General features: G+C 53.2%; 5 protein-coding genes across 5 annotated transcripts; 2 read left to right on the top strand and 3 right to left on the bottom strand.

Annotated features, from left to right (window-relative positions):
* Positions 1–689: 689 nt before the first annotated feature.
* On the top strand, positions 690–2307 carry POX_a01929 (uncharacterized protein; the record flags this gene model as incomplete). Its single annotated transcript, XM_050110852.1, has 2 exons — positions 690–846; positions 920–2307. The coding sequence occupies 2 exons, from the start codon at positions 690–692 to the stop codon at positions 2305–2307; spliced, it is 1545 nt and encodes a 514-aa protein (XP_049974620.1).
* Positions 2308–3139: 832 nt separating this feature from the next.
* On the bottom strand, positions 3140–6005 carry POX_a01928 (putative exo-1,4-beta-xylosidase bxlB; the record flags this gene model as incomplete). The annotated part of the gene is made up of 3 exons (XM_050110851.1): positions 3140–5474; positions 5555–5668; positions 5752–6005. The coding sequence occupies 3 exons, from the start codon at positions 6003–6005 to the stop codon at positions 3140–3142; spliced, it is 2703 nt and encodes a 900-aa protein (XP_049974619.1).
* Positions 6006–7581: 1576 nt separating this feature from the next.
* Positions 7582–8918, top strand: POX_a01927 (uncharacterized protein; the record flags this gene model as incomplete). Its single annotated transcript, XM_050110850.1, has 2 exons — positions 7582–8186; positions 8297–8918. The coding sequence occupies 2 exons, from the start codon at positions 7582–7584 to the stop codon at positions 8916–8918; spliced, it is 1227 nt and encodes a 408-aa protein (XP_049974618.1).
* Positions 8919–9554: 636 nt separating this feature from the next.
* On the bottom strand, positions 9555–10274 carry POX_a01926 (uncharacterized protein; the record flags this gene model as incomplete). The annotated part of the gene is made up of 1 exon (XM_050110849.1): positions 9555–10274. One exon carries the CDS (start codon positions 10272–10274, stop codon positions 9555–9557), a length of 720 nt encoding a protein of 239 aa, XP_049974617.1.
* Positions 10275–11022: 748 nt separating this feature from the next.
* POX_a01925 (Repressible high-affinity phosphate permease) lies at positions 11023–12894 on the bottom strand (the record flags this gene model as incomplete). Its single annotated transcript, XM_050110848.1, has 3 exons — positions 11023–11705; positions 11770–12269; positions 12362–12894. The coding sequence occupies 3 exons, from the start codon at positions 12892–12894 to the stop codon at positions 11023–11025; spliced, it is 1716 nt and encodes a 571-aa protein (XP_049974616.1).
* Between the last annotated feature and the right edge of the window lie 1360 nt (positions 12895–14254).

The following is a 14254-nucleotide window of genomic DNA, read 5'->3' as shown; positions in this document are numbered from 1 at the left end:
CCAAGAAAACCTCAGTTTGAAAACTATGACATCGGGATCCGGGGTAAAAACAGTGGACACTGTCGTCGCCGCGATTCTCGCAGCCATGTCGCTGGCAGAAGAGTTCGGACCAGGACCGAGTGCCCTAAGGGCCGAGGATAGGCACTTTCATGGATAAACATCACCGCTATCAGCCGAACCCATGTTTTCTTGGCGAGAATTTGAGTTGCAGCTTTCCAACGAACCCAGGCCAACTGTCCGACGATCGATCTGAGGCTTGGACTCACCACTTCTTCCAGGGTCATCAAAGGGACCGAAATCCAAAGCTGAAGTGGATTGCGGCTGGATTTAGGCTCGCTCGTTTCATTCTCCCATCGTGTACAAAAGTATCATCTCGTGACTCACCCACAGAGCAAATGAACCGGTGTTACATGGTATGGCTCTCGCAGCACCGCCATTGCATATCTTCCGGGGAACTTGCTTATTATCCAGCAACTCTTCCCCGCACTTACAGCACCGAAGTTATTAGCCTCAGTGAGATTGAGACCGCGGGGGAGGGGTAGTTGCGCCCGCGAAATTAGTTTTATGTGGTCCTCATCGAAAGTAGAGAGAGAAAGAAAGGAGAAAAAAGGAGCAAGAAATCACTTCTCCCCTATCCTCTGTCTCTGTTGTTGCTGTCATCATTTTGCCTCGTGAACGATTTGTCCTCAATGTCTGGCGCTGTGAATCCCATCATTCCAGGCTTTGCGCCTGACCCCTCCGTCGTCAAGGTCGGAGAGTGGTTCTACCTGGTCAATTCCACTTTTCATCTCTTCCCCGGCCTCCCCATCTACGCATCCCAAGACATGGTGTCGTGGAAGCAGATTGGTAAGTTGCCGTATCGTCGGCGAAGGCCCCGATGCGCTGTCCCGGTCCACAAACTCATAGAGGCGTATTCCAGGCAATGCCATCCACCGTCAGTCTCAGCTCAGCTTGCGAAAGTCGGACGCCATCATCTATCCTGAAGGAGATAGCAAGCATGTGATTGGTAGTGGAGGTCTCTACGCTCCCACGATCCGTTATCACCAGGGCACTTTCTATGTCATCTGCACCAACGTCGTCCGACGACCGGGAGACGAGCGAGATGCGACGGAAAACTTCATCGTTTCCACCACGGACCTCTGGACTGGAGAGTGGTCCGATCCGGTGTACTTTGAATTCGAGGGCATTGATCCCAGTCTTTTCTTCGACGAGGACGGTAAGATCTACATGCAAGGGTCCGGGGGAATTGGGCCCGGCACCACCATCAACGTGTTCGAGATCGATCTCGCGACCGGCGCCAAATTGTCCGACGAGAAGGTGGTCTGGGCAGGCACCGGCGGGATCTATCCCGAAGGACCACACTTGTACAAGCGCAACAACTGGTACTACCTGTTGATTGCCGAAGGTGGTACCCATGGCGGCCACACTGTCGTGATGGCCCGGTCGCAGAGCATCTGGGGACCGTATGAATCCTGCCCCCGGAACCCCGTCTTAACCGCGCGAGGCACCAAAGAGTACATTCAGTACACCGGCCACTGTGAGATCTTCCAAGACGGCGAGGGACAGTGGTGGGGTACCTGCCTGGGCGCACGTTTGGATGACGCGGGAAGATCGCCCATGGGACGGGAGACCTTCTTGATGCGCGTGGAATGGGAGGACGACTGGCCCGTCTTCGAACAGGTCACGTCAAACCCAAGAGGCCTCACGGCGAGCAATGCCACTCCATGCCCCACAGTCAAGCCGGGACTGGACTTGCTCTATATTCGAGATGCGAGCATGGATCGCTACACGCTTACGGACTCGTCCTCGATGCGTCTACGACCTTCGTCGGTGGAGTTTTCCCATCCCCGGGATAGCCCGACTTTTGTCGGCAAGCGTCAACGCCTTTTGAAGGGGTCTAGCAGTGTCGCACTTCAAGGGATCCAGGATTCCTGGGGCTCCAGCAAGGTCCGCGCCGGCCTGGCACTTTACAAGGAAGAGCACCGCTTCATCAAAATCTACTATGACGCTTCGACGCGCGAGGTGGTTTTGCAAGTCGTTAATGCTGCCAATAAGCTAGTCAGGACACAGAAAGACAGCCTGGCCATGGTCCCCTCAAGCATCACCTTCCGTGTCGAATACACCGAGAGTGAATACCAGTGGATGTATTCCGTCTCAGCCGCGACCGGAGAGGGTTGGAAATCTCTGGGTAAGGTCGACTCGATGGAAATGACTGACCCAGACTTCACTGGACCCATCATCGGTGCCTTTGCGATTGGAGAGGACGATAGCCTAGAGCTTCCTTTTGAGCAACTGTCTGTGGATTAAGCTTGAGAAGGGAACTACTTGACAAGCCAATTGGGCAGCACCAACCAGCAAACGGTGTCCGTTCTTGAGAAATTATATAGATACATTTCATAGATGGTTCGCTCCAACAAAACCTCGGTCACTTTTCCCAGATGTTCGATCAGCCAGAGATAGCCACGGTCAGAATAAGTGCTTCGTACATGAAGAGATGCTTGGTGTTTCAAACGGGCTGGTCTGTTTTTAGTACGTGGAGACAGCGCAACCCGCGATAGTTGGGGAGGTCACCGTCCATGCGGCGGAAAGCACCAGGTAATCGAGTGGTAATATACATCGAGAGCAGAAAGCTCTGTCCTCTAACATCTACCTATATCTCATCTTCTGGAAGGTTTCGGGTCAACAGCTTCTGCTGCTGATCAGTACATACCTTACCTACATAAGGTACCTTGCACCTGCGCTGGCGCAGTGTCGTGAAAAATAGAAAGAATATGTGGAAAACTCCGAGGTTGTTCATTTGGATTGATCATCTAAGTCATTACACTCATTACACTCATTGCTGGGTCAAAGTGTCTGCGTGACACATCCTTCCATTAGAAACTGCCCCCCCCCCCCCCCCCCCCCCCCCCCCCGCGATGAGAATTGAAATATCAAGGTGTCCCACTAAACCAATTCACAACTGTCAATTAACCATTGTTCCTCCAGTGGCGATAAAATGGCAACACAGCCCCTTGAGTCAACTGATGTTCATCGTGTTCGCTTCCCTCGTTGCACAATAATACCGCTCTCAGCGACAGTGGAGCAGTATGGAGGCATCAAAATCCTCTTGCGTTACCTCTCAAGAAGCGAGTTGACAGCATCACAGTGGCCCGGTGCTTGGCGGCTGAATATGAACCGGGACCGTGTAGTCATACTGCTCCTGCGGCTCAGGAAGAGTCTCAATCACTTCTGGGTCTCCGTGCAATGAGAATTCAAGCGCAAGACTCTCATCGACGTCCAGGACAAGCTTGTAATGGCCCGGATAGATCACTAGACTTCCTTTCTCATCAGCTCTGGCCAGAGAGCCCAGGTTCAAATTCAGGGTGGTAGTCTGCGCATGGTTCTTTTTGATGCCATGAAGGCGAGAGTAGGCGACCAGTGTCTTGGAGGGATGAGGGGCGGGTCCTGCATCGGGACTCGAGAGGAAAAGCAGGCTGACATAGTCAGAATCCTCGTGACCCACGTTTCGAACGCGTACTTTGACAGAAGCAAAGGGCGTAACATCATTAATAGAGCCACCCGACTTTCTTTTGCATGATCCAACAAGCTCTTGAATATTGTATTGCTTGTGCAGGCCCTCTTCCCACTTATATTCGAATTTGGTGTAGTGCAGTCCATAGCCAAATGGAAGAACCGGCTCGCCAGTGTACCATTTATATGTCCGTCCTGGATATGAAGTATTCGCGTTGGGCCGAAGACTGAGATCCCAAAGACTGACTTGATCCGCATAGCTGGCTGGATACTGGGTGACAGGTAGGCGACCCGCAATCGACACTTTACCCTGAAGAATATCCAGAAGAGCAGTGCCACCGCTTTGACTGGGATATCCCGCCCAAACGATCGCATTCACATGATCGTTTTGAAGAAGCGCGCTGTCGTCGACTTGACCCCCACCGAACTGGACCACGATCATTGGCTTCTTGGTCTTTGCCAGCTCTGTCATGAGGTCCATTTGATTCTGGGGCCAAGCGAGAGATTTGCGATCAAGACCCTCATTCTCGAGAGAATTGTCGATGCCTCCGAGAAATACGATCAAATCGCTCTTTTCCGCCGCGCGCAGGGCCTCATCGAATCCAGTATTCGTCTCGTTGGTGATAGTGGTGCCTTGCGCGTAATTGACTTCCCACTGACTTGCGCTCTGAAACGCCTCTAGAGGACTCACAATGTGAGGAGCCATGCCCGAGTAATCTCCTTGCATCTGTGTCGTGGCATTGCCATAAGGTCCAATGACAGCGACAGTCTTGAAATGGTGCTTTGTACCAAGAGGAAGCAGACCGTCATTTTTGAGCAATGTCATTCCTTCCACCGCGGCGGCATAGGCCAAGATTTGCGCACTTGGGGTGGAAACATCCGCGTAGTCAAGGTCCGTGTACTTTCCTCCATCGAAGAAACCAACCGTGAAAAGGGCCGAGTACAGCCTTTGCAAGGATCGGTCCAAAGTCTCGATAGATGTGTGGTTGGAGGCCAGCGATTCATTCAGTTTCAGGTATGAGCTTCCACATTCCAAGTCCACCCCGGAGTTGAGAGCGACCGAGGCCGCCTCCTCAGCAGAATTGGTAAAGTTATGGCTCTGCCAAATTTCCGTTACCGCAGTGCAATCCGACACGACATAGTTGTAATCGGCCGTGAAATTCCAGTGATCTCTCAGGACATCGCCGAGCAGATATTCGCTTGCACAGGCGGGGACACCAAACACGGCATTATAGGCGCACATCACACTCCCCACGCCGCTATCTCGAGCACATGTCTTGAATGGTGGCAAAAAGTATTCTCCGAGTTCTTGTTGTGTGGGGTTGAAATTGTTGCCATATCGATCAGTCTCGATGTCATAGACCGCAAAATGTTTGCATGTGGCGATCACTTGCTTCTCCTTAGGGTCATCACCCTGAAGCCCCTGGACGAACCCGCGAACGTAGTTTTGGGCCACCAGCACATCCTCGCCGGACGTTTCCTGACCTCTTCCCCAGCGGGGGTCCCTGAAGGCGTTAATGTTGGGAGCCCAGAAGTCGAACCCGGAGAAGCCGTTGTTGGCAAAAGCTCGTCCCTCTTTTCCGGTAACTTCGCCGATATCGCGAAACAGCGCATCGTCAAAGGAAGCCGCCGTGAGAATCGGGGCAGGGAAGCTCGTGGCCGAACTGAAATTGGCGGGGGCACGTGTAAATTGCACGCCAGGTGCAGACCCAACACCGTGAGTTGCCTCGCTCCACCATTCATACGATGACAAGCCCAGACGTTCTGATCCCGCTGCAGCATCCATCAAGTTCAAGATTTTTTCTTCCTGGGTCAGTGAATTAACCAGAGACTTCACTCTCTCGGGAATACTAAGGGCAGTATTGCACACTGGGTGGCTGCTCAAAGGTCGCCGTTGGCAGGCAGGCACGAAGCGCGTGTCGGGGCTCCCTCCTTGGGGATTTACAATTTGATATAACGACATACTGCACAACGGTGAAGGCGGCATAGGTTAGCGATTGTTAGCTCCTATAGCAAGGGAAGCGCAAGTGGTTCGTTGACGTACACGTAGGTTGCGCCGCACGAACTGGACGGTTCCAAGGGGCAGGGCGTGTTGCAATCGCCGTCATCTGTTCGAGTGGCATCACTCAAGTCAGGTTCTGCACCACAGAAGCATTGCCTAGACAAGTGTGAGATGCAATTCTTCGTTTACCAGGGATCTGATTGCGATAAAATGTTGGCGCGGCACAGGGGAACACTCACGTCCCAAATTCGATCCCGCTGTGTGAGAATCCTCGCTGGCCGCACCAGTCGGCGCAGAACTGCGGCGTCATAGCGATTGTGGACAGCTTGGCCGAGGTAAGAATCGTGACCTTCGGGTCAGAATAGCACCCTAGGTACTTTGTGGAAGCTTCATAGCTGGTGGCAGCTTCACCTCTTGCGTAAACGCCGGTAAGCATTGCCATTGATGCCAGGGCCAACATGAAGCTATGCTGAGACGACTTGGAAGCTGCCATTGATCACCGACTTGTTGCGCGGAACTTCATAAGGAGAAAAGGCCGAGTGGTGATGCTGCTGGATTGGACCAGGGCTCACTTAAGTATTTCAATCGAGAGCAGTCCTTGATGAATTGCCGACGATCGTCAAGCCAAGTCATGGTTCAACACAGTGCATGCCCGACTACATACCCTGATTGTGAGCCTTGGCAATGCCCCATTTCTAATCGAGAGGTTTTCCCATCGTCATCGCACATTGTGGGGGATCAGCCAGCTGTACATTGGTGACTGAAAGACCACTCCATCCGTCGTCTCCTCTCGTTGGTTCCCATCATGTTGAGCTGCATCCGACAGTTTGTCGTTGAGGCGCGATGGAGCAGCTACCATGGCGCGAGTTCCCTCGCCAAATCGTCAATTCTTCCAATCGGGACTTAGCCCGCTGTCACATCGAGCTGTCTCGGCCCCTCTCTCCCCCTCATTTTGAGGGAGCGCCACACGAGCCAATATTTTGGTGTAGCATCTCCGGCTTACAGTTGGCGCGGGTGCGATTTTTGCGTATTTGGACCATGTGGGGGGGGGGGGGAGTAAGCCCCGGAGTGGGCGAGAGCAGAGCCGAAGAAAATAGGCTAATCTTTTCGCGAATCACGAGGTACGTGAGCGTTGCATACCACGCCTCTTCTCCAAGAACACTGTATTTGCTTGTACTTCTCTTGAAGGCTCATTTCAGCCCTCAAGGCGGAAGTTCCAAGATTGCTGTGTTATCAAAATCCTGAAAGAATAGCACTGCTGCCCGTGACGGCTTTCGAGACGCCGAGTCCCCGGATTCCAGGATGTCACTAAGGTATCTTGTAGTTCCACTTTCCACTTTCCCCACAAAATCCCGCCTTCCCCTCGTCTCGATGATTCAGGGTCTCGAACTTCCAGGATATCAGGGCCCTTTGTGCATAGTTCGGAAAGAGAGACAAGAGACAGTTGCCGAGAGTCCGGGATCTGCAGAGCGGGTAACTCACCAACCCCCCAGGATTTGCCCTCGCTTGATTTCACAGGTGCACCATCCATCCTCCTGTGAGAGACTGATGGCAAATCGGAGGAGTAGACTACTTCACCGGACATTCACGGACCAGTGAAGCCTACGCTCTACAGGCCATTTCAAGCGCAAGTTCTCTTTTCCAGTCTTGTCCGAGGGCTTCAAGTGAGGTTGACGTTCTGCGGATGGATCGGCGATGGTCTGAGATTGAGCTGCATGATCTTTAGCCTGAATACAATTGCAAGTTGATTGCAACACTGAGGCTTGCAAACAGCCCGGTGAGGAATTTTTGAAAGGTCAGTCAGGCTCATACATATGCATGAGTCAGCTCATCGTGACGGATATTTTCCCAAATCAGACCAGAACGGGGGATACTTCATGCTGAATACTGATGTTGCATTCGGTCCATGTCTGGCTTGGAATTCGGCCATCGGTCGCATATAAAGAGTGCGCTGACGAGGACGTAATGGCGTGTGAGACACTCGGTGAACCTGTTTGTACCGTAGAATCCTTGCGTGTCAATCGGCGAACAGGGCATTTTGCTTCAAATAGAGCCTGCGCACTGAAAGCATGCGTTCTCATTGTGTTATTTTGGGCCTGATCGGTCTGATCAGCGCCGTATCTGCCGCACCACCACCACCTCCTCCTCCTCCTGGTCCTCCTGGTCCTCCTTCAATTCCGCAATCAGAACCTCATCATCAACCTCCTCCTCCCCCGCCTCATCACTCGGTACGGCCGTGGTCTACGTTTGCCGAAAATGTCATCTTTCAGCCAGATGACAAGCACAGTGTCCTCTACCCGCGTCAAGTCGAACTTTCAGATGGGACTCTCCTCGCGACCACGTCATACTCGGGAGACCAGCCGCCCTATTTCCCCATTTTCCGGAGCACTGACGGCGGTGCCACTTGGTCATGGTTCTCCAATCTCACGGATCAAGTGAATGGGCTCGGCATGTCGGCCCAACCGGCCCTGGCGGAGTTGCCGTTTGCCGTAGGTGACTTCCCTGCCGGTACGGTGCTTGCCAGTGGGAACAGCTGGGGGAGTCACAGCACCAATATCGATCTCTATGCCAGCAAGGACAAGGGTCGGACCTGGAAGTTTGTGAGTAACGTGGCGCGCGGTAGTGGCCCGGACACCACCAACGGCAACCCCTGCATATGGGAACCCTTTATCGAGTAAGCAACGATGCAGTGATGGTTGACTCGGATCTCCTTTTCTTTTTCCCTGGTATGCCCAGGTTGAGAGTTTCGAAATGCGTCAGCTGACATCCTTTGTCCGTTGCCAGGTTCTTCAACCACACCGTGGGAGTCTTTTACTCGGACCAACGAGACCCACTTCATGGGCAAAAGCTCGCTCATCAGGAGTCGATGGACTTGAAGTCTTGGGGGGCCGTGATCGATGATGTTGCCTATCTCAACTACACGGCTAGACCGGGCATGACCGTCATCACCTACATTCCACCCATCCAAAAATGGATTTTGGCACACGAATTCCCCGGTGGGGAGAGCTGGAGTGGCGCGGGCTATCCAGTCTACTACCGAATGGCAGACAGTCCCTTCGACTTCCGCTTTGCGTATGGGGTCCCCATCATGGTCAACGGGGTCCAGCCCAGTTCGTCGCCATATGTGGTGTGGTCTCCGGTCGGAGGTCCGAACGGAACCATCATCGTCAGCGATGCGGATCACAGTGGTGTTTTCACCAACCGAGCTAGCGGGCAGCCTGACCAGTGGGAACTGCACGACACGCCCCAGCCGCCGGCTTACAGTCGTAGTTTGCACGTCTTTTCTAAAAATCCAGATCACTTGATGCTGCTCGGCGCCGGGGTGTTTGGAGGCGAGACGAATCTGCCGCTCTACCTCAGCGTTGTGAGTGTCTCGGAGACCCTGAAGAAGCCCGGCCGGGAATGAACAGGGAGCTCATGGTGAACTCGCTGGGCAAATGGAAATCATTGGCTGGCCAGATGCAAGGTCGCTCGGATGAGTCCCGAAAGGGGTTGATGGCATCGGCATGCCGAGATGTCAAGGAGGTTCTGTGTCTGCGGGCCTGATAAAGCAGGCAATTCAATCAGGCTTGCACCGAATTGAGGCGGTGGAGTTCTCGGAATTGACACGACGGAAGTTGGCTGGCAAACACTTTGCAGACCTTGCCCCCTCTTGGGTCCATTGAATGAAGAGGAGTGGGAATCAAATGCAAAACGGTCCACCAAACCCATCAACTGCGTGCTGATTGGATTCAATCTTATTATGGGTATGTGGAGAGCTTATGTATCTCGTCGTAATCAACCTGTTACCTCTAATTTTTGCGAACAAGTCCTACCGTTATGCTCGGGATACCAGAGTGGACGTTGCAACCCCACTCCGTACTGCACAGCCTATATTCAGAGGTAATAGAAACTGCAGATATTAAAGTATGAGGGTAATCTTTTGTATAACAAAACACAAGCAACATGGGACTGAAAAGACCGTCCTTTCAGCGCCCGGTGACATGTCAGCACGTTCATTCCCATTTTCTCCCAGGAGGGCGAAGCCCCTGGAGCTGGATGTTCAGTTTCCTGGGCGAAGCCGGCGCAGTTCACGTCGTGCCCACCTTTCTCGACTCTCAAAGGGACCATTGAACAGCGAGTATAAGACCAGCTTCGAATTCGCATGATCGTCATCAAACTCAGGTCCTCGCCACCGCTTGGTCTGGCAAAGCTGAACAGCTTCCTCCAACAACCCCCTCCCGACACCCTTGCCACGGTATCGCTGCAAAACAGTCCATGCCCGGATCACGCCGTGAATCTTGCGACCATCTCGCACTCCCTTAATGATCAGGGCTCCGATGATAGTGTCGCCAAACTTGGTCACAAGGATCTTCTGCTCGCACGAATCGGCTTCTGGTCCATCCAACCAAGCCCGCGTGCCGACCTGCTCGGCGTGATCGATGTAGCCGCCCGTACACACACGCACCACCATCAACCCAGCCATCACACAGCCCGCTCCCGTAGTTCCCACCAAGGCAAGATCCGACCACTCTTGATACAGAACTTTGTACACCACGGCAAATACAGCCAGCATCGCCGCGAGCCACACTGGATGGAAAATAACCGCGCGAGCGGCGAGCTGCCGTTGTTGCGCAACGGAGTCTGCGACGAGTCGATGTGCGTCCATAACATCCTGGGCATCGGTTGCCACATATGTAGACAGTTCAGGAATCGGCTTATCGCTTGTTTCGTCAAGGACCGTGGTCGTGGACGACGCCGTGGACCCCTTCAAATCCACCATGTTGATCGACGATAAGGCGTTTTTTCTGTGAGCGCCGATCTTGATGCTTGCACCGAAGCCAGAGCAGTGAATGAAAAGGCTGCTTGTGGTGGAGAGAAGGGCAATCTCGTGATGTACCAAGCGCCCGTGCCGAATGAGAATGGGTTTCGAGTGCAGGTACCAAAAGCCGGAGACGTGTGAAGAATCTTGAGCTCCAAGGTATCAGGGGCGGTAGAGGAGGATGAGGAAGAGAGAAAGAGAGAAGAAAAAAAAAATCCTAGGTTGCGGCTAAAGGTTGGGATCCCATGGCCTTTTAAAAGCCTACTCCAGCCGGGTTGGATTTTCAAGGTACCGAGCACCGGGTCGCCCACCTGTGCCTTCCCTACTACTACCTGTTGACTCTTTCTCAAATTCAGGAAATGGGAACATCTTTGATCCACGTCGGAAATATCTATGTCCTCATCGTGTGATTTGAATGGATTACAGGGCTACCGTAAGGACAAGGGAATTGCCAGATCGAGTCATTCACTGCTTCAAACTTTTTTTTGTCTACATCATCCCCTCGCAAATGGAGACATACGTGGTCGCTTCAGCACGTTTACTTTATTGGGAATTCTATTAAGTAATAAAGATAGGAAATAAGGGGTATGTGTAAAAAAGGAGAGAGCAAGTGTGGCGAGAGAAGAGACGAAAGAGGCGAAGAGCAGGCGCGGTGAGACAGTATCACCTCGTTGAAGGAAAGACAGCCGGCAGCGTATTTCGGAGGCTGCTAGACAGGTGACGACTCCTCTGCTGTATGCGCACCAACGTTCTTCTCGGGGTGAATCATAGGAGACGGGTTGACAAGGGTATCCGCGTCCTCGCCAGAGAGCTGCTCCAAGGTCTTACGCTTGGTCTCTGGGATAAGCAAGGTGGTGAAGCAACCGCAGAGCATGAAGAGAGCGAAGATTTGCATCACGTGTTTGAGCCAAGGGGTCGCGGAGGAGCCAGCAGGGGCTCCGCGGTGTACCAGGGGGCCGAAGACACACTGAGCAATGATGGCTCCGACCTTACCAGAGGCAGCAGAGATACCGTGCGAGGTAGAACGGTAACGTGTTGGGAAGCACTCTCCGGGAACAATGAAGGTAGTCGCGTTGGGGCCAAAGTTGAAGAAGAACTGGGCAATGACGTACAGTCCCAGAAGACCGTTGTTGGACTTGAGCAGAGGGTCGTAGGCAAACCCAATCACAATGAAGACGATGGTTAGAATCACGAAGCCCATCAGCTGAATAGTTTTGCGTCCAATGGTGTCGACTGTCGCGACTGTCACCCAGTAGCCAGGAATAGCACCGGCGCAGATCAGAATGAGGTTCCCAACGGCGCTACGACGAAGGATCTCGTAGACATTCTTGCCCCCAGTCCAGCCAATAGCACCAAGAATGATCGAGTTATTCAGGCCAAGGCCGTAGAAGGCTACAGTCTCGAAGTCAGATATAGATTCGTGGCGGGTAAGTGTGGGACCCAACGGCAGACTTACCAACATCCAGGAAGAACCACGAGCCAGCGGTTCCGAGGAGAATGCGACCATTCTTCCACTGGGTGTAGTGATGAACAAAATCAGACCAGCTCGCCTTGGGAGCTACCACGTCGGCAGTGTGGTTCTGAATGACAGCGGCACGGTTGACCTCGTCCGGGTGGCCCTCCCGCTTGCCGGCAATGTAGGCACGGACGTCCTCATCAGCCTTAACAATATCCCGGGCGACATCGAAGGTATAGCGTGGTGTCTCGGGGATGGTGAGACGGTAGTAGAGGGCAATGCAAGCAGGAACAGCACCAAAGCCAATAACCACACGCCACATCTTATCAACAGCAAGCTGACAGACCCCGGAACACTTGCCAACGCTAGAGGCAGTCTCCAAGGACTCTTTGAAGCCAGATGTTACGATCAGGGAGACAATCGCAGCTGCAAACTGACCAAAGCCCTGCATGGCAAAGACAGAACCCATCATGGCTCCGCGCCACTTGGTCGTCGCGAACCTAGGAAAGCAATTCAGTTAGAACAAGTGCTCAAAGGAAGGCTGGGCTCTCGCTCTACAACTACAGGGGGATTCAACTGAAGGGATACATACTCTGAGGTAATGATTGAAGACAGAGGGTAATCTCCGCCAATACCGATTCCCATGATGACACGCCAAAAGATGAGAAGCCCGACAATGGAGACGGCACGAGAATCAGAGGAGAGAGCCTGGGCGAGGGTTGCGAAGATGATGATGATCAACTCAATGCCGTACATGCGCTTACGGCCAATACGATCGGCCAGCCAGCCGAAGAGCAGTTGTCCAATCACGGTACCACCAGACGTCGAGACTTTGATCGCAGTATCCGCCGAAGAGGGGATTTTCCCCGCATTCTTGCCAGCAGCATCCTGCCAGAAGACAATGCCCAACATGGCAGAGGCCAAGTTGATAGCGAAGATGTCGTAGGAATCCGTGAAGAAACCCACACCAGCCACGACGACGGCCCGCACATGATACCAGCCGAATTTCGCATTGTCAATCTCAGCCAAAGCCAGCCGACGGCGCTCAACGGGGTCTTCGATATGAGCAAAGTCGTTGTTGTGGTTGCGGAAGGCGGAATTCCCGCCCGAAGTCGAAGCGTTCATCATGACTGACTTTGCAGAACAGATCACCGAGTCTGTCGCGAGCCCTTGAGGTCGGGAATGAAGAAAGACCAAAATGAGTTCGCACGTCGACTTATCTCGGAGGAAACGAAATCACCAAGGGCTGACGGAAAGCCCTCATCTTTTTATAACCCTCCTTGCCCGACGCATTTACATGTGGGCAGCAGACTGTGCCAAACGGAGATTGGTGCTCTTTTGGGACCAGAGGCCGGAGACACTTTCTCATCATTGCAGAATTTCTTTTGGTTCCATGAGCAAAAAGACAAGAAAGCCACCTCGCACCCAAGGAGGCTTGAGTGGTCTTGTCATCCACCTCGCGTACCTTGGCAAAGTCTTACTCCCAGTATGAGTGGATTGGCCCATCCTCGGTTGTCGATCGAAATTGGCACGGTATATTGATGAACCATGGCGTCAAGGCTCACATCGTGCTGAATTGGACGTCTTTAACTGGACTACGAAGGGTCAGCCATGCCAAGACTGTCGCCTGTTGAATCACCAATCGCCCTCCTCAACCGAGTTCTCCGGCGTCCGCCACCGGGGCGGCCGCGTGAACTAGTGAAGCTGGGAAGGAGGGTATCTGGTCCAGCTTACAACTTAAGCCTCCCCAAAAAGGAATGAAGCACTCTTGGATGGCTTGCCAAGAGCCTCGGGCTTTTCTCCTTCCAGATGAATTCGAACGCAACCCACGGCGCCCGACGCCAAGCCCTCCTCTTTCGCTCTTCGGATTTACCATTTTCGACTGGTCTGGACGCCTCCTCTTTTAGACGAGCGAATGTCATGCCGCGCACGGATGAGCCCAGCTGAAGGCTTTAAGGCAGGTTCTATCGCTTCAAAGCCCACGGGGCACACTTCCGAATTTCGACTGTGCCACCTGACTGTATGAGTTGCATAGCACCGTAACCCTCGCCACGTGTGCCAGGTTCGCATTCCACTCGCGTAGAGCGGGAGCAATCATCGGCCACCAATCCTAGGGGTAATGGTGGACGCGATAGATGTCCTTTTTCCTTTCGACTCCAGTCCCGCCAGAGGACCGCATAGGATCTGATCATGTTGGTACGGATGCAGTAGTATCCAGCGCCCGCGCGACCGTGATCACCAATCGGCGATGATGATGGGAGTAATGTAGAATGAAATTTGCAGGCCAGCATCGGTCGGGTCAGTATTGGTCTTCTTCCACGTTTACCCCACGAATCTGGCCAAGTAAAGCGACCAAGTTCGAGTTTGACGAGGTCGAAGCTTGTTCCAGGCTTGACCCGTCACGGAAAGACGTGAGCCAATGGATGGCGCACGTGCCCAAGTTTAATCAAACCGCCCCATCCAAAATAACGGAAGTACCCGAAAG

This window comes from Penicillium oxalicum, chromosome I (genome assembly GCF_001723175.1).
Source record: "Penicillium oxalicum strain HP7-1 chromosome I, whole genome shotgun sequence".
In the NCBI taxonomy this organism is placed as follows: Eukaryota; Fungi; Ascomycota; class Eurotiomycetes; order Eurotiales; family Aspergillaceae; genus Penicillium; species Penicillium oxalicum.
Note: the sequence above shows the minus strand (reverse complement) of the source record. Positions and strands in the feature narration are given on the sequence as shown.